Source organism: Equus asinus, chromosome 5 (genome assembly GCF_041296235.1).
Source record: "Equus asinus isolate D_3611 breed Donkey chromosome 5, EquAss-T2T_v2, whole genome shotgun sequence".
Taxonomy (NCBI): Eukaryota; Metazoa; Chordata; class Mammalia; order Perissodactyla; family Equidae; genus Equus; species Equus asinus.
Window position 1 is genome coordinate 68,229,587 of NC_091794.1, and position 25,255 is coordinate 68,254,841.

The following is a 25,255-nucleotide window of genomic DNA, read 5'->3' on the forward strand; positions in this document are numbered from 1 at the left end:
TTTATTGTCCACGCGTGCTCCACTCTCTGCTAGACACTGCCACAGATACCAGGGAAGGCGCTTACCCTGGAAATGTTTATATTCTATCTGGAAGAAAGATTAACTCACATCAAACAATTAAAAATAATATGACAGCCTCTAAGGCACAGTGTTAGATTGCCCTGAAGCTCAAGCTACAGATGTGACACCTCCAGAGAGGCTCCGCGGCCCCAGAGCTCCCCACAGCCGAGGTGCTGGCTCGAGGCCAGCCGAACGGCAGGCGCTCGGAGGGCTTGAGACGCCTTCACCCCGAAAACAGGAGGAAAGGTAACGGCTGACCCTTACATGACGCTTCCTGTGTACCTGGCACTGTTCTAGGCGCTTATACGTCAACTAGCTAAATCTTCACAGTTACTCTATTTGGGAGAAATTTATTATCTCCAGTTTACATATGGGGAAACTGAGGCACAGAGCCACATCCAGGATTCAAAGGCACGAGGTCTAGCTCCAGAGTCGTGGAGTCTTTTTCACGTTCACATCCTCAGAATCTAGCAGCCAGCCCTGTCTGTTAAGATCTTAAGCAAACCGAAGGCAATTTTCCTTGAGTATTTTCAGGATAATACAATTCAAATCAAAATAAAGACTTAAAAGCCCCAAATCTGGAAGGGAGGAGAAACCCATTTTAGCTGTACAGACTCAACTTTTGCCTGACCCAAGGCCGGCAAGAAATTGTTTCTTTTCCTTTATATATTTTTTCCTTTTGTGACAATTTGGTGTTTCTGAACGCTAGGGGCTCCCGGCCTCTCTGGTTTGAGAGTAACTTTTCCTTTTAGGATTTTTTTTTTTTTTTTTTGGAAGGGGGTGGGGGAAAATGTGGCCTTAATTAATCCTACGTTTCAGGCAACTTCAGGAAGGGGCTGTGCTTTCGGAGTCCCTCCAGAGCCAAGTGAGGAGGTCCCTCTCTTTCCCTCTCCCTCTCTCTCTGTTTTAAAGGACCTCGTGAAATAGAAGCGCAGAAAACAAACCCCGGCGATCACAGCAGCAGCCGCGGCGGCAGGAGGAGAAGTCGGCGCGGGGCAGGCTCCGCAGCGGCCGGGCTCCCGGGCTCCCATTCATTAAGGGGCCGGCCGCCGAGGAGGTGGCCGCGCAGCCGCCCCCCCGCCGCCCCCGCTCGGCGAAGCTTCTGCTCGGGACCTGGCTCTCTCCCCCCGTGGACTTTCGAACGATCTGGGTTGAGAGGAAAGCGCGGAGCACCCGGGGAGCAGACGCCCCCGCCTGCGGTCGGAAGCGGGCGGCGGGGCTGCACTCGCCGCCGCGCGCGGGCCGGGCCGCCCGCCACCGTCCCGAGCAGCGCCGGCCGGGAGGCGACGCGGGCGCCCGGGTGTGCGGGGCGCCGTCGTGGGGCGGGAGGCTCGCGCCGCAGCCAGCGCCATGCAGAACTACAAGTACGACAAGGCGATCGCCCCGGACAGCAAGAACGGCGGCAGCCCGGCGCTCAGCAGCAGCCCGAGGAGGGGCGGCAGCAAGCGGGCGCTGCTCGTCTGCCTCGACCTCTTCTGCCTCTTCATGGGTGAGCCCGCCCGCCGGCCCCGGCCCCTGGGCCCGCGCGGGGCAGCCGTCCGCCGCGGCCCCCCGCAGCGCGCAGCGCTGTGCGCCCGCAGCCCCGGCCCGCTCGGGCCTCCGCGCCGCCCCGGCCCCGGCCCCGGATCCCCGGATCCCCGGATCCCCGGCCCCCGGACCCGACCCCCGGCCCCCGGCCCGCGGCTGAGCGTCCCGGCGCGCGCAGGCTTTCGCGGGCCCCTGGAAACAGGCTCCTTAAGAGCCGTCTCCGGTCGCAAGGCCGGGCAGAACCCCACGGAAGGTGTGGGTTCGTCCTTTCCAGCAGGGGAAGGCGGTCGAACCGTGACCCACGGCCGGCGGAGAGCTGCTTGCCCTCCCTCCGAGTAAAACGCGTCTCCTGGAGCGCTGGCTCCCGCTCGGGGCGCGCAGCTTTCCCCCGGCCGCGCGTAAACATCCAGCCCTTCCGCTGTTACCGCCGCGGCCCGGCCACACTTGCAAGCTGGCCTTTCCAGTTGCTTCTCTCCCGACCCCCCACCCCCCTACCCCGCCCCCGGGACTGAAGGTGTTCTCTAGGGCCTGGATATGGGGTACCGATTCAGCAGCCATTTCTTAGGCGCCTACTGTGTGCCAGGTGGAGGGCGGTCTCAGGCATCCGTTTTAACCAGCTCCTCTCCCTGACTCGTTGCACTCCGGGTGAGGAGCCCCGTTTTACTGAGGAGGAAACTGAGGCACTGGGAAAGCAAGCCACGGTCATGTTTTGGGACGACAATTAATTGCACTCCCAGAACGCTGAGGCGACAGTCCACTGCTGTTTTCCAAACTAGTTGGAAGCCACAGCCAGAAGAGCGGTGGGAGTTAAAGGAATTGGAGTGGGAGAGTAAGGAGGATTTATGAACTCGGCGGGAGGAGGGAGAAACCTATTGACATGGATCCGCAGGAGTTCCAAGGTTGAAGTCAGCGGAGAATTTTTTTTTTTAAGCGAATCATGGTGTAATGGAAAGCGCACAGGACTTGTCGTCAGAACACTGCCACCCTGCCACTTGCTGGGTGTGCCACCTAACTGCCCCATCGGCCTCAGTTTCCTCATCGGTTGAGTGAGTGGGTTGATCTAGATGCTCTCCAAGGCCCCTTCCTGCATTAAGAACTCGGATTTGGTCCAGGAGCAGTTCTGCCAACTCTGCTAACTGAAGAAACATCTGTGTTCCCAATTCACTTCCCTTAAAATAGAACTCCTGCCCGGAGACTGAAGTCCCCTTTGAAATGGATTCATCCGTGCAGATTGTGCAGACCAGACCTGGGGCTGGAGTTATGCTTCCCTGGGTTCCTAACTCTTGCTGTAGCAGGATCCTCACTGAGGTCCCTCTGTCTTTGGCTTGACTGTCCACCGTGAATTCTCAGAGTCGAAGAAGGACGGGACTCTTAGAGATTAAAAATAAGAATGGCCCCTTAGGTAAGGAGAGACAGCTGACAGTAAAATTGTGCTCTGTGGAAGGGGAGGAAAGTGAGTGTGGTTCAGGTGGCACATCCCATTCCCCCCTCTCCGTTTCATCCCGCGTTAAGATGCTATGTGAAGGAATTGTCACTGGGGGGCCTACCTTCCTGAAGGCGGCTGGCTTCTTATCATGCACAGTGGGAAGATTAATACTTAAAGTCTCACTGTCAAGCTATTGAATTTTTTAAAGACCCTGCCTGGTCCTAGGGGAGTACAAGGAAACACTAAACACATTGAAGCAGTTTGCTGTGAACTTGCCTGGGGCTGCCCAGCGTTGGCTGCGGGTTTAGCTGGTGGTGGAGCAAACTCTTTCTAGACTGGGGCAGTGTGCCCTCCCACCTCCTACTCTGATCAGGAAAGCAGAGCTAGAACACGCTTGACAGCCCTTGTAGGGTTTCACTGTGCTCTGCCTCCCTTCCACTCCTGGCTTCAGAAGGCAGTCCCAAGAGATGGTGCATTTTTGTTAAGGGAAAACTAGGTGTGAAGGAATTTGCACAAAGACCCACCTATCAGCTTTAGCGTAGCCAGGACACAGAAGCCCCAAAATACATTGAAGGTGTGCGCTGAAGGTGGAAGTGAGGTGTGCGTTTGCATGTCAGTTCTTCATCTGCTGCAACTCTCTCTGGGTCCCCCCAAAGCTGATACTCTAACCCTTGCCGTTTATTATGTTTACTCACTGTTGGTCTGTTTGAATAAGTGATTCTGTTTACTTCAAAAAGGTGGTAAGATAACAGGACCTTATATTTCTTTATTTGTTTCTTTTTTCTTTTTTTAAAGATTGGCCCTGAACTAACATCTGTTACCAATCTTTTTCTTTTTCTTCTCCCCAAAGGCCCCCAGAACATAGTTGTATATTCTAGTTGTAGGTCCCTGTGGTTGTGCTATGTGGGACACCGCCTTCGTGTGGCCTGATGAGCGGTGCCGTGTCTGTGCTTAGGATCCAAACCAGTGAAACCCTGGGCCGCTGAAGCAGAGCGCGCGAACTTAACCACTCGGCCACGGGGCCAGCCCCTGTATGTCACTATAAGAAGCACATAGCTTTTCATTTTAAGGGTATGTGCCTTGACATTAGAACCATGTCAACCAAGTCATCTTCAAAGTGACTTATTATCCGTGTCTCCCTATGTATAGGCCAAACTACAGTGTCGCTGGTTTAATGCCTCTCTGCCACCTTTAAAGGGAACGCTGCAAGGTAAATATTTACATGAGAAATTTATGCAGGAGAACTCTGGCTAAAGAAAACTAATAACACAACATGTGATTTTAATATTCCACACACACCACAGTCCTAAAAAAATTGTTTCTACTTGGCTCACTCTTTGCCTAAGACTGTCAGTATGTTTTAATTTTTATATAGTTTATTGATCATATGGTCTGGATTACAGAGCACTAATATATTAAAAAGAAGGACACAGTTTTGTGTTTATTGTCTCACAGAGGAATATACACCAAGATTCATCTCCTTGTATCTGGAAAAACACAAAAGCTCATGTCCTCTACAAGTGTTATGTAAGTGGAAATGTACAAGCAGCTTAACTTGTTTCACATATCTTTTTGGAATATTAAATTCTTGGTGAAAAAACTGAAAGTCCATTCATGTTTGAAGGCAAAAAGAATCTGGTGTCAGAGAATACCAGTGGGGGCTTACCTCCTGTTTACCAGCTATCTGCTGACTAATTGCTTTTCTAGATACTGTTATGAATCTTTGCGTGGCAATTTTTCTGACACTGATTTTGTTTTTCTTTCAATATGTAAAAATATGTACTGCCTCCTGTTTCTTGTGCGTTGCTTCTGGTGTACGAGGTTGCATGAGAGCAGCAGAGGATATTCCTAGGCGAGACTGGAGGATCACCTACTGGCTTTCTAAGCCCTGTTAACCTCTTTTTTATGTAAATTAGTTTATGTGCTCTTTGCTGTAACCCTTATGAAAGATTATCTCCATTTTATAGATGAGAAACCTGAGATTCACGTTGAAGTCTGTTTGAGTTGATCCCTAATTCTCAGTGAGCATGACTGGAGTCCATCCCCTTTTCGTTTCCTCATCTGAAGAATCCTGAAACTCAGATTCTCAGCAGAAAATCCTGAAGCTCGCTTTGCAGGCAGTCCCGCCTCCACATTTCCCAGTTACCCGTTTGCACCAAAGCAGAGCAGGTTCAGCTCTTCTGGTTGGTGATATGGTCCCGTTGCTCCATGGCATTGGTTTGATTTGGGTGCTCTAGCACCAAGTACTTCCCAGGTTTTGAGGGTGCCTTTTGACCCCATGAGAGGGTGGTTCCAGAGAAGGAACACACAGCAGTACGTGGTGTGGCACAAATGCAGAGGTTTGGTAAACCCATTGATTCCCCTACCTTCGCTCCTCCCTGTCCACCTCCCCAGATAGTTATTGAGTGTCTCCTACCAACCCTTTGATGGTTGATGCACTTTGATGGGTAGGCAGTTTTGGACAGGTCTAGCTTTTTGTTCTGTGGACTTTGTTCAAGGCCCCTCATCCTCTGAGCTCAGTTAGCTCATCTGCAAAATGCTAATCAGAATGACCACTCCATTACATTTCTATGAGGATCAGAAGGAATATTGGATGTGAAAGTTATTTGTCATCTCTCAAGACTTGGGCAAATGCAAGGGATTTATAATCTGGAGGTCCAGGTTAAGGTTTTTGGTTGTATTGGTATATGTGTCTCAGAATCATAGGTAGATGAGACCATGAAGAACTCACTTAAATAGGAGAATGTTACATTTGCCCAGTAAGTTGTAGACAGATGATTTTCCTTCATCGTTGATCTAAACTTTAGCTGAGAAGGCAGCTCCTAAAATTTCACAGAATTCTTAAGCCATCTTACCCTTACAGAATACCCAGAGCCCTGTTTAGAAAAGGTTTTTTGTTCAGAAAGAGTGTTCCTCATTTGGCTTTTGATTCTGGAAGGTAGGTGAGCTGAGGTTATGGGAGGGGTGGGAGACCTTTAAGGAAGCAGGTGGTGGTCAGGTTTGGTTTGAAAGGCCTGACTCTTGTGCATGCCCCACCGGGGAACGAAGTCAGTGGGTAGAGTACCATGAGGCAGAAGGAAAGAAGCTCAAATAGGTAATAATGTAGAATTTGGATGGTTAGCAACCATGCTCTCTAATTTAGTGGTTCCAGATATTTTTGGACATTTCTTGATTTACAATTAAATGGTCGAGATAAAATTGTAGAACTGGTTTGATATATGGGACACGTGAAATCATCATGTGTTATTATGTGTTATTCAGTTTTTATAGTGAGAGGGAGGCAGTGTGGTGGCATGAAGAGAATGGAGACTTGGAGCCAGCCTCCAGGTTGCCCAATGCCACCATCTAGTTGCGTGGTTGTGGACAAGTTGGTTTTCTGTGGGTCTCAGTTTTTCCCATCAGTAAAATGACTGGTTGACTGGGCTTATGTCTGATGTCTAAGGCTGCCGTGTAACATTCTGTGACCGATTGCTAGTAGAGAGAAATGACACGTACGTTGAATGTCTACCTCATGCATGCATTCCCTTTAGCTCTTCATTGTACATTATTAGCTGAGTGAGTCCTCACAACGACGAGCCTGGAAACATGAGTTCTGGTCTTGTACCGCTGCTTCGTTGCTGTGTGACTTTAGGAAAATTAACTTGACTTTTCTGGGCCTTGGTTTCTTTATTATCGCAACAAAGGGAAGGGGCTCCGTCATCTCTCGGACCCCTTCTAGCTCTGTGAATTTTATGAGTCTGTGCTGATAGATACTGTGATGCAGAAACCCAGTCATTGCTTCTCTTAGACGGTTTGTCAGCAATTGATTTGTTCCTTTTTTTTTTTTTACCAAAGAATTAATGCTGACAATGCAATTAGCTTACACTGGTGTTCATTCTGCGGGGAAGGAAGCACCGTCTTTTACTGGTTAGTCCAGTATGCTGCCAGATTGACTAGACTTTCCGTCCGTGATGTTTGTTTTCACATTGCTTCCTGAAATTTGTAATAATCACAAGCAAACAAGTCAGCAAGCACAACAGGTGACTTTTCTTTTTGTTGCTTGACTATGTTCACTAAGTATGTGTTTTTAATAACTCAGTAGGTTTTGATAACTTAATTTACTATGTGAACCACAGAAGATAGAAGCAGGTTTTCATTAATCAGCTGGTGAACCCCCTGGCCAAGTGTCCTGCGTGGACTGAAATAAAGAAGGGGACCTCCGTTTAGTGGGGAAGCCCTGCTGACTTGTCCAGGGTGGTTGAAAACCTCTATTTCCTCATTGTTTTTTTCCCTTAGCTCTTAGCTGTTTCTTCCCTAACTTTCTCTTATACTTAAGAGTTATACCATGGGGTACAGCTGCCTCTGTGGGAGACGGCTAAAGCCAGAGTTGGTGGCCTTTTCCACTTTTAGCCTTTTGATTTCCTGTCAATTTTGGATTCTTTCCCTCTTCCTGTTCAGTGTTTGGGCTGGCAAGCCCAGTTGGTCACAGCATGATGTTAATGAGACCATAGTCCAGGGCTTCTTCACTGTGTAGGCAGTTATATTTATTAAGAAACCCTACCCTCTGTGTCGGTTCAATCCGGTACACATTATTTGAGGAGGAGTAATTTATTTTGAGGATGCCCACTATGTCAGTATCTCACGAACTCACCTAGTAAGGAGACCTATCTGGTATGAAATACAGATTCCCAGGCTCCTTCCCGGGAGATTGAGATTCAGTAGGCTTTGGGCCAGGGCCTGGGATTCTGTATTTTATAAAAGCTTCTGGTGATTCTTATCAGGCCAATTTGAGAATCACTATGTTGTTTAACAGCTAATGTCTTAAGGGCAGTTGATTATATTGTGAGTTTTTGTCCCTGGACTGAATGTTCTGGCACTTTCCACAATGTTAGGTTTCTGTACCTTTTTTCGTTTTTGGCTGGTGCACCTGTCTTTTTCAGTATCGATAATCAAGCTTGTTAGAATTCTCTCAAAAGGAGAACTCACCTCTGGGTGCCGGCCTGTGACTCTGAGGGTGAGGAGTGGTGGTGTCTCCCCATGGGTGGAGGCTGGGATTTTTATTTCTTTCTGGGTTCTAAACTGAGTTCTGTGGAGTGCAAGTTGCCAGCCAAGTGACTACTTTGGATAAATGAGGTATCAATATTTTCTTTTGAGATATTGAAGTTTTTGTATGAGTGAAAAATGAAAGGAATAAATTAGATTCCTGAATAGAGCCTTTCAAAGATCAAAGTGAGCTTGGCAAAGTATTAGAGAAACCATACAAGCTTCGGAGGCACCCAGATCTGGGTTTGAATCCTGACATAAAGTCACCTGTAGGTGTGACTTGGGCAAAATCACTCCACCTTGCCAGGCTTCCATTTCCTCGCATGTTAAAGAAGCAGACGGACCTAGTGACAGCCTGGTACAGGGAAGCTTAGGTGGCATCACCAGTCTGAAAGCACTGTGGGAGTTAAGAAGCCCTGTCTTAGCAGGTGTTGTGTTGCTATTGTTATTTGTGGTAATAGTATTTTCTATCCTTCCTGTGTCCTCACTCCTCAAGGGTTCTATGAAGTCCTTTTTTTGGGGGCAGCAAAGTTGCCTGAAATATATTAGGGGAAGAAATTGTGAAGGGATCCTGAGAACAAACCAGCAGGGCCAGGTTTCCAAGCCTGTCTGGACAGTCCCGGTGTGGGAACCTCCTCAGCCTTTGGGGGTGGCATTCTTCCCCTTGGAAAGGGACATGGCCACATCATCTTAAGAGAAAGACAGCATAGCCTAGAGGGTAGGAGGGAGTCTGGACAAATGGTCTGATGTAGGGTCACCTCTTATCTGTGTCTTCTGACAGCCCAGGGGAAAATCTAACTAAAAACAAGAGCCAGGATGGAAAATGACCAAAATGCTCGTCATCCAGGGCACTCTTAATGTTTCCTGAGGAAAGGAGTGACTGTGCCAGTGACCGTGTTTATTGTTCAGGCCAGCCATGTGGTGTAGATGTTAGATTCCTGTTAGAGATGGGGAAACCGCAGCTCAGAGAAGTGAAGTAGCTGGCACAAGGGTGCCCAGCTGGTAAGTAGTCATAATCTTCCAGGGCTCTCGTCCGCTTCCCTTGCGGCCCACTTTTCAATGTAATTAATGCTCGTTTGTTTCTATTTCATTCCATTTCATTTATTTCAGTTTTATTGAGTCCAAATATGTACAATATGTTCTGCAGGGTCCAACATAGGATGCAAATATGAGTCTTAACTCAAGGATCGTCTTGGGCAGAGGAGGAGACAGAGGGATAGATAAGTAATTGCCAGACAGCTTAGAGTGTCCTGGATGAGCCTGTCTGGGCATAATGGAGAAAACGCCGTTGGCAAGATTCTTCATTGCCTAGATTCATGGAATCTTTAGAGTTGGAAAGTACCTTGGAGATTTCATTATCAGCAATACCAAGGTCATTTTTTGTCTCAGTCAGAAAAACAGGCCCCTTTGAACAGGGGCGGGGGATGTGTGGGAGGAGCGAGGCCTGAGGGTCGGATGGAGGGAAGCTTGCTTGCTCTGAGTAGCTGTACGCTTAGGCGAGTTACTGAATGTCTCCGAGCCCTCAGTTTTCTTGTTTGTAAGATGAGATAAGTTGCAAGGCTATGCCTGGTACAGTGTGTGGCACTGGACACCAACAGGTGGTAGCTGCTGTCGTCATTGTCACCATGTCCTGGTCAGTGCCCTTGACTCACATGTGAGGACCCTGAGGCCTGGGTGGGTTAGTCATTGTCCGGTGTTATTGAAAGAGCAGGGCCGAGAACCGAGGTCTGTCTTTATACCATTTTGCTTTTCTGGTGTTTACTTGTCAGTTTGAAATGTGATATCACTCATGAGGTAGTTCTTCAGAGCTGGCCTCTCTTCTCTCTTTTGCCTGTGTCAATTAAAAGAGGAACAAGACAAACAGGTTTAACTTTTAATCCAAACCAGTGGATGATAGTGGAGTGAGGCCAGAGATCCATGGGGCAAATTTGAAGGCCTCGGCAGTTTTTTGATATATCACTTTTCTTCAAACTTGTTCTAGAAAGTGCTTATTACCAAAGATCACTGCTGACTGATTTGAACTTGAACGGGCACCATCTTTTTCAAATGATGCATCCCCGGAGAGAAGAAAGGGAGCCCACATTTTCCGACTTTTTGCTTTTTAAAAGCCTCTCGAGGTGGACATTATTCTCATTTGACTGAGGGGAAACTGAGTCTCAGATTAGATACTTTTCTCAGAGTTGTGCATTAATTGGCAGTGCCAGCGTTCAAAAGCAGGCTGGGTCAGGTTCTCGAACATCTTGTAGAACTGTTCCTCCCTCAGGTCCAGGTTAAATTATAAATTATGATCTGCATTAAAATGCCCAAATTCAAACCAAACCAAACCAAACAACACACGTAAGATCCAATTGGAAGCTTTCAAAAGGAACTTGTTGATGTCTGTGTGCTTTGAAAGCATACATTGCAATCAGAGTTTTGGTGGTAAGTGTGATGTTGAGGTTTGTCACAAATTAACAAAATTATATGCCTAGAGAGTTTTGCAGAGAAATGCAAATCAGTGTAAGCGCCTTGTCATAATAAGCAGTGTGCTTCGGTTCCTGTTTATGTACCCCTAAAGCACAGAGTGCACATGATTATATTGACCGAAGGAAGCCCTTCTCATTGATGGTTTCTTCCTAGCTAGCCCCCAAATTAGTTTGCGGTATCAATCAGTATAATTTCTAGAAAGCCTGTTTAATTAAGTCTCTGTTTCTTGAGCACCTACTATGCGCTAGGCCCCTGGGGTTCCTTGCCCTTTAAGAATTCCCAGGCTGGTGAATGGGAAACAGACGTGCACAATGACACTCGCTGGGTGCTGGGCACTTCGGGGTGGTTAGGGAGGGCCTGCGGCAGTGCAGCTGAGAGAGATGGAGTTTGCCGGAGGGCATGGAGCTGGGCCTTACAGGAGAGACAGTAGCTCACGTGCCATGAAGGGGGCGAGGGAATTGTGGCAGAGGAAGCAACAGGTGCTGAGCCGGGGGACACCCAGCATATTTGGGAAGGGTGAGTAGTTGGAGGCTGGAGTGTGAAGGATTGTGTATTTGCATTGTGTCGGGGAAAGAGGACGTTGGAGGTGAGGCTGGAAGAGATGGGCTGGAGCCAGATTCCAAAGGGGGCTATAAATGGCAGGCGGTTAAGGAACCTGAACTTTATTTTGGAGGACCGACAGGGCAAATGAAGTTTTATTTTTGTTTTCGTTTTTCTTTTTATTATGGAAAACGTCATATAGAAACCAAACACAGTATATACCTTGGAGTGGAATTGTTGGGTCATATGGTAACTACATGTTTAACTTTTTGAAGAACTGCCAAATTGTTTTTCCATAGCGGCTGCACCATTTTAGAAATATCGTAAGATTAGCTGAAATATGTAAGAAAAAAAATTACAAAAGTTTTACAGACAAGGTTTGGAATTAACATATTTGTGAACAGTTTTTCAGAGAGGGTTAATCTAACCTGATTCGTGTTTGAGATTGCTGGGTTTGAGGGGAGGGAAATCGGAGGCTGAGGAGAGAGACCAATGGGAGGCAGGTGAGAGCTGGACCTAAGCGTGGGGACAGAGAAGAGAAGGATGGAGAAGAAAGAGATTACAGGTAGTTCTTGATCTCCTGGCTGGGAACCTCTGAACTGGGGTGATGCCACTCCCTCCACAAACCCTTTAAATGCAGGGTTTCTAGAAGACTTAGGAAATCTATTACAGGATTAGTATATGCGTCTTCACGTTCGTAGCCTTATTAGACGGATGAGTTACCCCTTTTTTCGCTCTGGAATTTTTTAGTCTTGCATATGCCTCTTAAAATAAATAGGCCATTGGAAATCCTTGTGGTTTAGAGAAACAGTTTTTCTTGGGTTGTAATGGTATTTTTAAAACACTTTTGTTGAGATATAATTCATGCACCATACAGTTCATCCATTTAAAATGTACAATTCACTAGCTTTTAGAATATCCACAGAGTTGGGCAAGCATCACCACGGTCAATTTTAGGACATTTTCATCACTGCAAAAAGAAACGTGTACCTGAAGGCAGTCACTCCCCATTTACACTCCTCCTCCTGCCAGCCCGTGGCAACCATTCGTCAATTTTCTGTCTCTGTAGATTTTGCCTCTTCTAGACATTTTATGTAAGTGGAATGTTATAATATGTGGTCTTTTGTGACTGGCTTCTTTCACTCAGCATAATGTTTTCAGGGTTCATCCATATTGTATCATGTGTGTTCAGCATGTACCAGTAATTCATTTACTTTATTGCCAAATAATATTTCATTGTATGGATGTACCACATGTAGCTTATACATTTATTAGTCAGTGGACTTCTGGGTTATTTCTGCTGTTTGGCTACTGTGAATAATACTGCCATGGACATTCACAAACAGATTTTTGTGTGGATATAGTTTTCAATTCCCTTGGGTATATATACCCAGGAGTGGAATTTCTGGATTATATGGTAACTCTATGTTTAGCTTTTTGAGGAACTACCAAACTATTTTCTATAGTGGCTGTACCATTTTAGAAATATCTTAAGATTAATTAAAATGTATAAGAAAAGAATACAAAAATTTTACCAAAGACCTTTCGAATTAACACATTCATGAAACCACCATAGTGTCACTTTGTTCTTACATTCAGAGAGGTTAAAAATAGCTTACCCAAAGGTTATGCAGCAAGTGAGTTTGAGAGTTGACGAAGTCTGTCTCTTTTTTCTTTTTTTTTGAGGAAGAGTAGCCCTGAGCTAACTACTGCCAATCCTCCTCTTTTTGCTGAGGAAGATTGACCCTGGGCTAACATCCATGCCCATCTTCCTCTACTTTATATGTGGGACGCCTAGCACAACATGGCTTGCCAAGCCGTGCCGTCTCCGCACCCGGGATCCAAACCGGCAAACCCTGGGCTGCTGAGAAGTGGAATGTGCGCACGTAACTGCTGCGCCACCGGGCCAGCCCCCGAAGTGTGTCTCTTGAGGCTATTCTTAACCACTAGGCTACACTGCTTTTGTTTTCCAGCTGTTTCTGAAGCCCAGGCTTTCCCCCACTACTTCATGCTGGCTTTCACATCAGCAACAGGCCATGAATTGTTCAAAATGAGTTAGACTTGTGATTCTCACCCTGGGTTCTCTGGGCCCGTAAAGGTCTATTAAGGCAATCATGAGGCATCTAATGCTATTTTCAGTATTTCAAAAATATCTAGGCGTGCTGTACATCGACCAGTGGTTAACTTGCCGAGGCTAACTCAGAGCATCAGCCTCTGCCGCGACTGGTCAGAGCATCAGTGTCCTGCACTTAGGACGTGAATGTCGGATGACTCCTGTCAGATCCCTCAGGTCTTACTGGTTATTTTCACTAAGCAGGAGATGAGACGGACACTTTCTACGCTTTGATTAACAAAAGTGGAGAAATGACTTAAAATATAGTTTACTTGGTAAATAAAGCTGTCTTCCAGATGTCACAGAGGGTCCAGAAGGAACTGCGAGGGATCTTTGGTCGCGAAAACGTTGGGCATTCTAGAATGGACAAGCAGCTCTGTGAATTTAGAGGAGAAGAAGACCGCTGGATCTGTAAAGGCTTCCTAAAGAGCCGAGGGACGTGAACTTGGCCTCCTCACCCACGTCAGGCAGCAGTCGTGGTTCGCTCTGTTGGTGACCTTTTTGCACCAGGAGCTCTATCTGCTGTCCTTGTGGTTTGGTGTAACCTTTGGGTGGTGCTGAGAAATTTTGAGCCTTTCTGTTTAGTGGCTGCGGACGCGATGCCTTCATTAAATGCAGTAAATAGAACTTCTACCCGTAGCCTCTTCCCCACAAATGACCCACATTGTTGTAAAGTTAGCCACCACTGACAGGAAGTGGCAGAAATGCCTCTCAGCCACACAGTGGAGTTCATTAGACACTTGCCCAGAGTAGCTGTTTTGGTCAGTTTGGCCTCTGTAGGTTTCTAGGGAGCAAGGGCCTAATACATGATTTCTCATCATTGCATTTGTCCTGCTGTCGTCTTGGCCTGAAAAGACGTTTTGATTAAATGCATTGTGTCTTCTTTTGAAGCAGCTACACATACTGTGATTGCAGGGAAGAACGTCCAGCCAGCCGAGAGTTTTAAAATATTTCCAAAGGTGTTACCAATTTACTGGCGTCTTTTGGTTAGTGGGCGTCTCACTTACATCTGTGTGGGGAAGCTGGCTCCAGTGACAGGACCGGAGGGGTGACGGGCTCATGCAGCCTAGTCAACCAGTGCTATGGAAGGTCTCTGCGGAGGTGTTGTATGAGGGTAGAATTCCCAGGGGCTGGTGGGAAATTAAAATACACTTCTTGGGTCAAAACATTCGAAATAGAGGGCTTTCAATCCCAAGGGAAAATACGCCATCTTGATTTTAGGTTTAATTTTCCTAAGGCCATTCATGGAGCCGAGGAACCTTTAATTACGATTTTGCCTTACATTGTGGTTGTGCTGGCCTCAGCTGTGAGATCCAAACATTTATTGTTAATCAATGATAGTTCCACCAAATGAAAATGTATGCCTCTGAGTGTTTGAATGTATACATTCTTTCTTGCCTCAACTGATTTTTCTCCTTCTCGATCTCCAGCTCCCCAGCCCTGAAAAGCCAACAAAATAAAAGCCTAATGCCACCTCACCCAGAATATCATTCCCAAATGTCAGCTGGAAGAGAAACATCTTTGAACCACTACACTGTAGTCAGGCTCATTCACGTGTCTCATCAACCCGTCCAGCCCCGAAGGGGAGACACTGCTCTGACTGATTTTACAGATGAGGCCGTTGCCGATCGGAGAGGTTGAGTGACTTCTTGGGGATCCTGCCCCTGGAAGATGGTGGAGCGTCTGGGATAAGAACCAACCAGCACCTATGCTCTTTTTTTCCGACAGTGAACACTGGCGTTGGAATTTGCATTGACCACTGTTTTCAGTTGTAAGCATAGGAAGCAAGCAAGCAAGCCAGAAAAGCTTTGAAATGAAATTATCAGGCCTTGTAAAGTATTCAGGTGTGATTTGGGGTTTCAAGTTTTTTGCCCATTTTAGTATTGCCTGTTTCTTTGTAAATTTCTACAGGATAGAAATTAGACTCAAAACCTCTAGGCTGGAACGGGGAAGGGCATAACTTTACTGAATACTTCTGGCAGGCAGGGGCTTTACATGCATTATTAGCTTGCTTGAATTTCAGGACAACCCTAGGAAGGAGGAGGTTGGAGTTCATTTCAGTTTTCTCAGAATCTGGTAATATGTCAAAGAGAATCTCAGCTCCAATTCTGTGGAGCCTTAGGAAAAAAAGGCAGAAGGCACGGCAGGCGAATACTTTGCCAATTTGGTACAGAGATGGAATGACTTTTCTGCAGAAGGACTGCAACTCCAGATTGTATTGTTAATCCTTCTTCTTATCAGTCTTCTCTAAAGAAGTTAAAAAGCCAGAGGAATGCAACATTTTGAGTGGAGTAGCCTCCACTTGGCTTGAAGGCTCTGTGTGTTTCCCAGGCTATTGTCGGGCTCCTATTCAGCTGGGGTTTGAATGGTGGTGTGATTAGCATGAGAGCAAGTTATAAAGTAGGTCTTTTTTCTCTTCCCTAAAAGAAGTTTTGTGGCATTTCTTTTTCTGACAGAGTTGGCATGAAGCTTTGACAAACACAGACCCATGGAAAAGTTAAATAGGACTTCGAGCAGGCCCATTTTGTACAGGTCCTTCACACTTAGAATGCAGGGGAGCAAAGCAGCTGGCAAGAGGCACCTCAGACTATAGGAGTCACGGCAGGGGCTGTTCCTCCACTGGGGCTGTTGATGAATGGAAATACCCACAGACCACTGGGAAAGTGTGTCCTTGGCTATTGACCTCTCTGTTGTCAGAAAACTACAGATGAGAATATTCCTGGGACTCAGCTATCTTATCTGGCCCTCAGTATTTATTGAGATAAATACAAAGCACTGAGCGAGATAGAGAGAAGTTCTGGGGGCGGATCCTGCCCTCACAGGGGCGGGTGAGAAGCTGAGAAGATAGACACACAAACAGTCCATGGAAAAAAACACAGCCAGGTGTCTTGAGGTGGTAATTAGATGAAATTTTTAAAATAGAGAGTCTAAGAGTGTAGCTCCGTGCTGATCCTGGGCTCTGTTCCCAGCTTCGTTGTATTAGCTGGGGAAGCCTCAGCAAATCACTGCCAGTTTAGAAATGGTCAAATAGGGGCGATGGTTCGTTCCCCACCTGTCTCACATCGCTGCTGAGACCAGAGGGATGGGATCACACAGATACAGAACTGGAACTTTGGAATTATGAAGTCATATTGGTACAAGGAATAGATTTTTTTGGTCTTCTGAATTTGCTGTCTCCTCGCCATTCTCCCTGTTTCTGCCCCATTTTAGGTTGCACGCTGTCATCCACCCAGATCTGAAGACATCTCTGTGCAGGTTTATCTCTAGGGTGATAGTCCCCGTGTATCCTGTATGCGTTGAGTATACCAGAGTCATTTCTTAACAACTGCGGTTCGGCTCACGGAGGCCCTTCTCTTCAGAGCAGGACTTTTAGGACCCCTGGTTGGCTACAGAATAAACTTCTTTGCATATCGGAGACCCTTCAGAATCTGGCTCCCCCAACCCCTTCCACCCTCCCACCCCCACCCAACTCCCGTCCATACCCTTCACCAACTCCTTCTGCCCCACCCCCAACTCCCGTCTGTACCCTTGTCCCCACTGTCTCCATTCTCTGGCGATTCTAGGCACTTTCCCACCATGTCCTTCCTTCTCTTTGCTTGGTCTGTGCTGGGTTCAGGTGCCCCTCCCTCTGTGAGGCCTTTCCTGGTTTCCTTGGGGCAGGGTTAGTCCTTCTTTGGGCTTCCAGAGCACTTTGTGTTGACCTTTCTTAGGTCAAGATTTTTGGTTTGTTTTATACAGTTCCGTCTTAATAGATTATGACTTCCTTGTATATAATAGGGGTTCAAATTTTTACTGAAGAAAATGTCAGTAAAAAGTTATTTTAGAAAATATAGACAAGAAACAAAAAGAAAAGTAAAATTGTGTTGCCTGTACTATCACAGTCCCAAGGTAGCCACTGGCACAGTATCTCTTCTTTCTGTAAATAGCTGAGTTATTATTAAGGATAATTATAAAGCTAAACACTGGGTGCTTAATACATCCTTCTGTGAGTCAATGTGATGAAATGGCAGAGACCTCCGCTTGCTGGAGTTTGTAACAGCCCATAATAAAGTGTGGACCAGCCTGAGAGCGTGGGAGCGCGTCGCTCACTCAGGGGGCAGTGAGGCGGTGTCTCTTCCCTTTTGCATTCCTAGAACGTGTAGAACTTGGTCAACAGTGACTTTGTGCTAACCGTGACAGCTTCTATTAAAATGATGTTTAACTTAGCCTAAGAGCTAGGACTGTCCTTAGAATGAGTGGTCTTGCTGAAATGGGGGGCTCTGAATGGGGAGAGCAGAAATCTGTCGGGAAAGCTGGGCTGTTGTCCTAACTTTGTTGCTAGTTTACTGGGTCACCTGGGCCAACCAGCTTTCCCTCTCTGTGACTCTTGCCTCATTTGTGAAATGGGACCATGAAATCCTCCAGAACAAAGAATTCTCTAAACTTTTGGCCCACCTGGGTGCCTCCTCTGAAGTCTTTGTTCCTTAAAGCATTGTGAAGCTCACAGTGAAGGGGAGGAGAGGAATGATTTTCTCTGTTTAACCTTTTTATTTTTGATCATATCAGAAAAACTTTTGAAAACAATCCCCTACTCGCCTGGTACCCTGCTCGTTTGTCTGTTTCCTTCTTAGGTGTTTATCTGGGTTAGTCTTGCTTCTCAGTTCTGAGAGGGCTGAGACCGAACTACCAAAATGTCCAATTCAGAAGAGAAAGGAGCCAACGGTATAGAGCAGCTCACATGTTCTGGTGTGTCACGGGCTTTATTGGTCCCTGCAATGTCCTGTGGAATGGGTCTTTTACTCCAGTATCACAAATGATAAACTGAGGCAGATAGAGATTAAGTATTAGGATTTAATCCCAGATCTTTGTATCTTATTTCAAACCTCAGGCTTCACAACCATTCGCACCCCCACCCGGTGCACAACCCCTCTAACCCATCTTTTCTTGGTTCGTATCAAACCTCTGCTGAATACTTGCCGTGATGGCAAGTTTATTCCTTGAAGGCAGTTCTAATTGTTCAAAAGGTTATTTAATATAAAATCTCTCTTCCTATCATTTTAACCCAGCATCAGCTATGTTTGGTACTGTGTTGGTAAATAACGATTAGCATTAATAATAATGTTCATCAGCTTTATAATTAAAGCCCTGAGTGAAGGGTGGTGATGAGTCATTTCAACAGACATTCACGGAGCACATTTAATGTATCAAGTACTGTGCTGGGCGTTGGGATCTAATGACTTGGCTGTGGTCCCTGCCCCTGAATCTTCTAGAGTGGACATTGGGCAGATGCAGTTCTAGAAATACAATGTGGACACTGCACAGAGGTAGCAGGATTGAGCCGTGGGGCGATGGAGCCAGTAACATCACGGTTGTTTGGACGGGCACCTTAGGAGAATGCTGGTCGGCACCGTTGTCAAAGGAGGCACTACGCTGAAGAATAACCTTTGGCAGGGTGGTTCCTCCGCCTTAGCTCAGACCGGCACCAATGACCGTCCTTCGGAATAATCTTAGAATGCAGGAGGGGGAGGGGCCCAAGCTTCAAGAGTTTTTCCTGCCCACTCCCAATTTATAGGTGGGAAAAGTAGGCCCAGAGAAGTTAACTTTCTTAGAAAATGGGTAAAATCCACAGGAAATAAAAACTCTTACCTTGTACGGCTTCAAGTTAAAATCCAGTCAATACCGTATTTTAAAGCATCCCCTTACACTGGATTTGGTTATTCTGCAAATTAGATATTGGCCCCATGTGTCAGTAATCTACAAAGCCTTTTAAACCTTAACATAACATCCCAAAGCACAGTAATGATTCCGATAGTAAAAAGTATTCCCAAAATATGATTTTGTTAAAAGGGGATTACCCTCTCACCATCTCTCCAAATTCCACTCACCAGAGGCATCTACTGTTAACAGATGTGGTTCCTGCCAGCCTTATCTTGAACGCACGGGTATTCTCATTGACATCCACCTGCATCCATGTTGGTCTCCTTGCTTCCTAGACACACCCCACAGATGTCTGCCTTCTGGCCTTGATCATGCTCTTTCCCCTTCTTCTCTGCCTGGGGGAAAGAGTATCCATCTTAAGGCTGATTTTTGCTTATCCCACTCCCTCCCTACTCCAACCTTGGGCTACTTTCACCTCCTCATTTCAAGTCAGTCCAGCTCTGGCACTAGTCAGCCACCTTAAAGAAACCCCTTACACTCTGTTGATGTAACTTTCCTTACCTAATAATGGGGCAGTTGAATTAGATGTCTTTAAGACCTGCCGAGGTCATCAAATATAAAAGACTTTGCACCTGAAACAGTGCTTCATAGTTGGGGGTCTTGACCTCGTTGAGTTGCCGAATTCTGTCACACGGTTGTGACATACAAGAGAGATGAAGAGATTCACCATAAGAAGTCCAGCAATTTTAACTGAGTCATAAGTTTTCAGCTTGAACAGGCGGCGTGGCACAGCGGAAAGAGGGTGTGTCTGCGCTCAGACGGTTCTGGGCTCAAATCTTGGCTCCACCAGTTGCTTGTTTATAACCTGAGGGAGAGGGTGTAATCTCTGATCTTCAGCTTCTTCATCTGTAAAATGGGGACAATAATTCCTATCTTACAGGTTGTCCCAAGGTTGGAAGCTGCCTGGCAGACAGTAGGTTCTTCCACATTGATCTACCCTGCCCCCTAAAAACTTTTTGTTTAGAAACTGTTGTCTGTCACACATAATTGACAAGCTTCAGAACAAGTAAGTAAGAGAGTGCTACCTGGACTCATAGCATGTGTGATAGAGTACGGATTAGATGAAATTTATCTCATCTTTGAAAAGTGGCTTTGGAGTCCTTCCAGAGACTCACAGGGCAGCCGCACAGATGGAGCTACCTTTCCGTCTGCACTTGCCGCAGGAAGGTATTTTCCATTTGGGAGAGAACATGTTGGAAATTTGTCTTTAATGCATGCCAGTGTTCTGAGGCAAAACTCGCCTAAGAGATTGAGCGGAGCATATTAACCAATATCATTTAAAGTTGATTAAAACTATCATCTTAATGAAATACAAGAGAACAAGAAGTTCTCAGTCTTCTGGTAGCAATTAAAGACTAAAGAGTCAATTTGAAGTTGTTTTTGCAACTCTTAAAATAACACTCCCTCTACCCCCCTCCCATGAAAAGAGTTTCTTAGCTATAGACATGCCCTCACATTGAGGTTTTTGAAAGCTGTTAGGACCACAAACCTGCTGGCAAAGGCTTCTGCTGCCAAGGCATCGGAGTTCTCAAAAGCGAGAGGGTTCAAGCTCAGGATACGCTGATTTGGAAAGAGAGCCCAAACAAAGGACCTTTTGAGGCAGGAAACTGGGCTTTGGCTTCAGCACAGAGCAATGTGGGATTGGAAAAGCGCCCTGGGAGTTGCTGAGGAGAAGAGGGACTGAGATGGATGGAGGAAGTATGCAATTTCTCCATACAGTGAGAGTTTATTTCAAAACCCTCGAAATTGGTTTCAGAAGATGTCTTTCCTCTGTCAGCTTAATGAGCATGCCTATAAAATGTGGCTTTTAATGTCTTTGAGCCGAAAAGGGGAATGATCCATCAAGGTACACAGATGTTACCATTCTAGCAAAGATATCTGACCTGAAGACCAGAGATTTTTCTTTCAAGACCTGAAGCAACCACATGCTTTAATACATTCATTCATCCACTCAATCATGCAACATGAATCGATCACCTGCTATATGCTAGTTTGATGTGACTATGAAGTTCAGATGGCGCAATTCCTACTCAAGCAGCTCCGAATCTAGTTGACCCAAGCTTGAAGATTTCAAGTGAAGGAGACAGCCTTTCTTCCTTAGTACTTCCTGCTGTGTTCACATATACATGACCCTCCGCCCCCACTACCCAACAGCTTTTTAAATTTGAGCTTCCCTGAAGTGAAACTGCCAGTGCTCATCTCCACAGATACTTAAACCGCTTAGCAGCAAACTGACCAGCAGAAAGAGTCTGGCGTGGATAGTTCAGCCTTACAAGGGCTATCAACACGGGAGAAGACTCAATGATGGAAGTCAAGGAAGAGAAAATAATTGAACTCCTGGTGCCTTCTATTCTTCATTGTTTTTCTGTTCCTTTTATCTATCTAAACTTTACCTATTAAGCAAAAACTTCCCGGACCAGAAAAGACCACTTCCTGTCAACTGCTTGGTAAGACAGCGGGGTGGGGATGGAAATACAATAGGAACAACAAAAGGAAAAGAGTGGGTTTGGCAAACCATTGACAAGAGAACTGCTGCTGAGAGGGCCTGGGCCACCCAGTCTCTTCACCAGAGAAGAAGAGCAGTGGTTTTGGGTCACACATTTGGAAAACTGACTTTTCTGGAACACATAAGGCTCAGAGATGTGAGGTGAGAAGTGACAAATTTTCATAGATCAGTGTTCTTAAATGTTTGTACTGTGCCTCAAAGGTGTGTTGATGGTGTCGCCCACTCTGCATGTCCTCCAAGAGTCGAGAATCCAAGCTTGTTCAGCCCTCTCTTGTAGTGTTAACTGTTAGTGCTCCTGCGTGGGAGTGTTACAGACCTATGCTTGATCAGCGAATGCAAACATACTTGAATTCAGCGGTGCCAGGGCCGGGAATCGGCATGCAGGTCACCCTGACACTGACGTTAGTGAGGTATTGTCATGAGACGTAGGGATGGGGTTTCTCCCTTTTGATTTGTGCCGCAGGTGGTGTTTTTGACAACTGAGCTTAATCAGAGAAGTTACATTGGCTGATTGGTTTATTGAACAGCAACATTGATAAGAAAAGTTTCTGATGTGTTTATAGTTGGCTGGGCCGCACACTCAACTTCTCTTGCCCTTTGAATTAGAGTGTTTGTACGGTTGATTAAAATTTGGACAGGTATGGGAATCAGTGTGGGGTTATGTAGAGCCCTGACAATGACATCCGAGGCAGGACCTCCCCTTTTTACTTGTGTATTCCTAGTGCCTAACTCAGGGCCTGGTACATATAAGTTGTTCAGTAAAAGCTAAACAAAACAGAAAAACCCAAGTCATTTTTGACACTAGCGTAAATTCTTTAGCCTTTTTTCTAAAAGGTAAATTTCTTTTTCCTCATTGATGTTTTAAACTACATCATCTAAAATTTGGGAAGAAGAGGGAAAGTCACCTGTTCTACCACCTAACACAAACACTGTTACCATTGGCCGTATTTCCTTTTAGTCATTTTTATTTGATTTTCTTTTAGTTATTTAGGTATATATACATACATATATATATATATACGTAAGATTTTCTATGTTGCTACTAGTCAGCATAATTATTTTATCTTTACTTGACCAAATGACCCTTTATGATCATTCAGATTAAGCATCATGCTTTAATCACACATAGATTTCTCTTTATTGTCTTTTGCTTTCCTTTGCCCTCCTCCCCCAAATCAGAACGCTCTGGGGCGGGTACCATTGTCTCCTATTTGCTAGGGCTGCTGTAACAAGCTACCACAACAAACAGGATGGCTTAAACACAGAAGTTGATTGTCTCACAGCTCTGGAGCACAGAAGTCCAAAATCAAGGTGGTTCCTTCTGAGGGCTGTGCTGGAAGGATCTACTCCAGACCTCTCTCCTTGGCTTGTGGTAGCTGTCTTCATGTTCACGTGGCACTCTCACTGTTTGCCCTGTGTGCATGGCTCTGTGTCTTAACATCCCTTCCATCAGTCACCAGTCATTTTGAATTAGGACCCACCCTAATGACATCATTGTAACTTGATTACTTCTGTAAGACCCCATTTCCAAATAAGGTCACACTCTGGGGTCCTGGGGGTTAGGACTTCAACATATGAATTTTTTTGGGGGGGAGGGGGCGCAGTTCAACCCATAACACCCCTCATTTATATGTGAGGAAATTGAAGCCCAGGCCAAGTAGCTTGAGATTTGAATTTAGGCCTATGTGACTCTGAAATGGTGCGTTATCATCATATCCTGTTTTCTACCCATGAATTGAAAATACCATGAACAAAGAAAAAAAAGTCTTCCTTGATCTGAATTTGATTAGTGTAAGACAATGTTTGATGGTTATTAACTGCTAAATTTAACTGAGTTTGACCAGTTGAAATCTGTGTAATCATGTTATTAAAAAACGAAGTACAGCTCACTGTGCTTAGTTACAATTTTTATTGCTCTAAAGCATTTACTAAGCTTGTCGCACAGATGAGTTCATTCTTATTTAAAAGTACCAGGGAATGCGATCACCTATAGGCTATATGGCATCCTGATAATTCCCTGGCAGTTGAACTACATTGCATAGCAAAACCAATCAATATTAAGTGTTGGTCCTCAATTTTTATCCTGTTTCTCTGTCTTTTTTGTAGATTCCTTTTAGTCTTTTGTTTTCCTTCTCCTGCGTAAATGATTATGGCAAGCTGCGTGCACGCATACACAGAGACACACACGTGGGCACACACACGCATACACACATCCCATGTACACACACCCCAGTAGCCCCGGGGACGGTGAGAACCAGTATAGCAATAACCAGCTAATGTGGGCAGCCTTCATGGTGGCTTCAGGGTGTCCTGCTCACAAGAAAGACAAAAGGCCTTTCTGCAGCTGTTGAGCAGAAGGCGCTGGTGGGCCTGCTCTGCCTTCCTGTGATGGAGTAGTAGAAAGGACACCGGCCCGTTGCAGCCCAGGCTGAAGCTGAAGCCTGTGAGTAGTGTCCCCTAGGGTTGGGCAGTACCTTGATAGCTATGTCCGTTTTTCACTGAGTGCACTTGGGCAAGTCACTACTTTTTTTCTGAATTTCCTCACCTGAATAGAAAAGAGTTTGAACTAAGATGGCTGCATATCTCCCATTGCTCTTCCGTCGGCTATGCTTTGTCAATGTAGGTGCATGATAAATGTTTACTGGAGAAAAGTAATGAAGGGAAGGGGAGCAAATAGTCTCCATAGATGGAGGCTCTTATCAGCATGAAGTGGACCAAAGAGGTCCCGAGGGACATTCCATTCAAACCAGCATGAAGTGCTAAGAAGATCCCATTATTTCCCTTTAGCTGGAAATAGTCAAATATTGAAAAGACATTTGTGGTTTGAAAACTCTGTGTTTACTGTTGCCCTTGTTTGCTTTAAGGAATAGGAACTCCCACATGGGGACAAAGGGCTCCCGTGGGCATCGTTCTTCATTCTAATGTATTTTGTAGGGAAGACCATGAACAATAATGATAGTCCCATGAACTGAGTGCGCTTTACCTGTGGTACTGCATCTCTAAACTTCACAGTAACCCTTCAAGATGGGCTCTACCAACCCCATTTACAGATGGCTGAGAGAGGTTAGAAGCTCGCTCAATGTCACAAGACTAAGAAGAGGCATATCCAAGCTTCAAACACAAATCTATTTACCCCAAAGCCTGTGCTTTTTTTGATAATCCGTATGGTCGATCTCATAAAAAAACCAAAGGCTTGGTGATTTTCATAATACACATTAAGTAACTATATGGGAAGTAAATAATGAGTTTCTTTATGGACCAAGATAACACGTCTCTCTCCTTTTTACAGAAGACACACCATCCCATATTGATGGTAGTAACATTTGTTGGGCACTTCTGTGTGCCAGGCATTATAAGAAGTATCTTTGCACACAATACCTTACTCCTCTCACATCACTGTGAGAGGTTAACCAACTTATTGAAGGTGTGTCTGACTCGAAAATCCACACGCTTGGAGCCACACCAAGCTACTCTTCGCCCTTATACTTCAGTTGCCAACAGAGGGATTGCCCTCTTTAGCCATTTAGTTCTAACCTACACCTAGGGATGCTCTTGAATAGTGCTATATGTTAAGATAACCTGAGAGAGCCTGAATAGGGAGGTGACAGCAATCAGTTCCCGGGAGAGAGGTTTGAAGCAAAGAGGGAAATGGTCCAGATGCCCCTGGAGAGCAGGCAGTATTTATCGGAGTTGTGCTGTCCAGGACCTAGCGTGGCATCAAGGCTGTGAGAGGCCTCACTGCATTTCATTCAGGGCGGGTGGGGATGTGTCTAAACAAGGCAGAAGGCTCTTCTTGGGAAGGTGGCTGCTCACACGTCAGTTAGCAGGGAGCTCCAGTTATTAAGCTCCCCGCTCCAGTCCACCTTACACGGGCCCACCAGAGTCATCGTTCTGAAAC

General features: G+C 45.8%; 1 protein-coding gene across 3 annotated transcripts in view; it reads left to right on the forward strand.

The window, feature by feature from the left end:
* The first annotated feature begins 887 nt into the window (after window positions 1-887).
* Window positions 888-25,255, forward strand: part of PLPP3 (phospholipid phosphatase 3) — a 79,449-nt gene continuing 55,081 nt past the window's right edge. Inside the window, exon 1 of one of the 3 annotated variants that reach the window (XM_044770875.2) lies at window positions 888-1,549. In XM_044770875.2, the coding sequence (XP_044626810.1) occupies window positions 1,411-1,549 (139 nt within the window). In that variant the 5' untranslated portion in view covers window positions 888-1,410. Of the gene's footprint in view, window positions 1,550-10,814; window positions 11,018-25,255 lie in introns of those variants that run through there. The other 2 variants (XM_070509824.1, XM_014844685.3) reach the window with 2 other exon arrangements.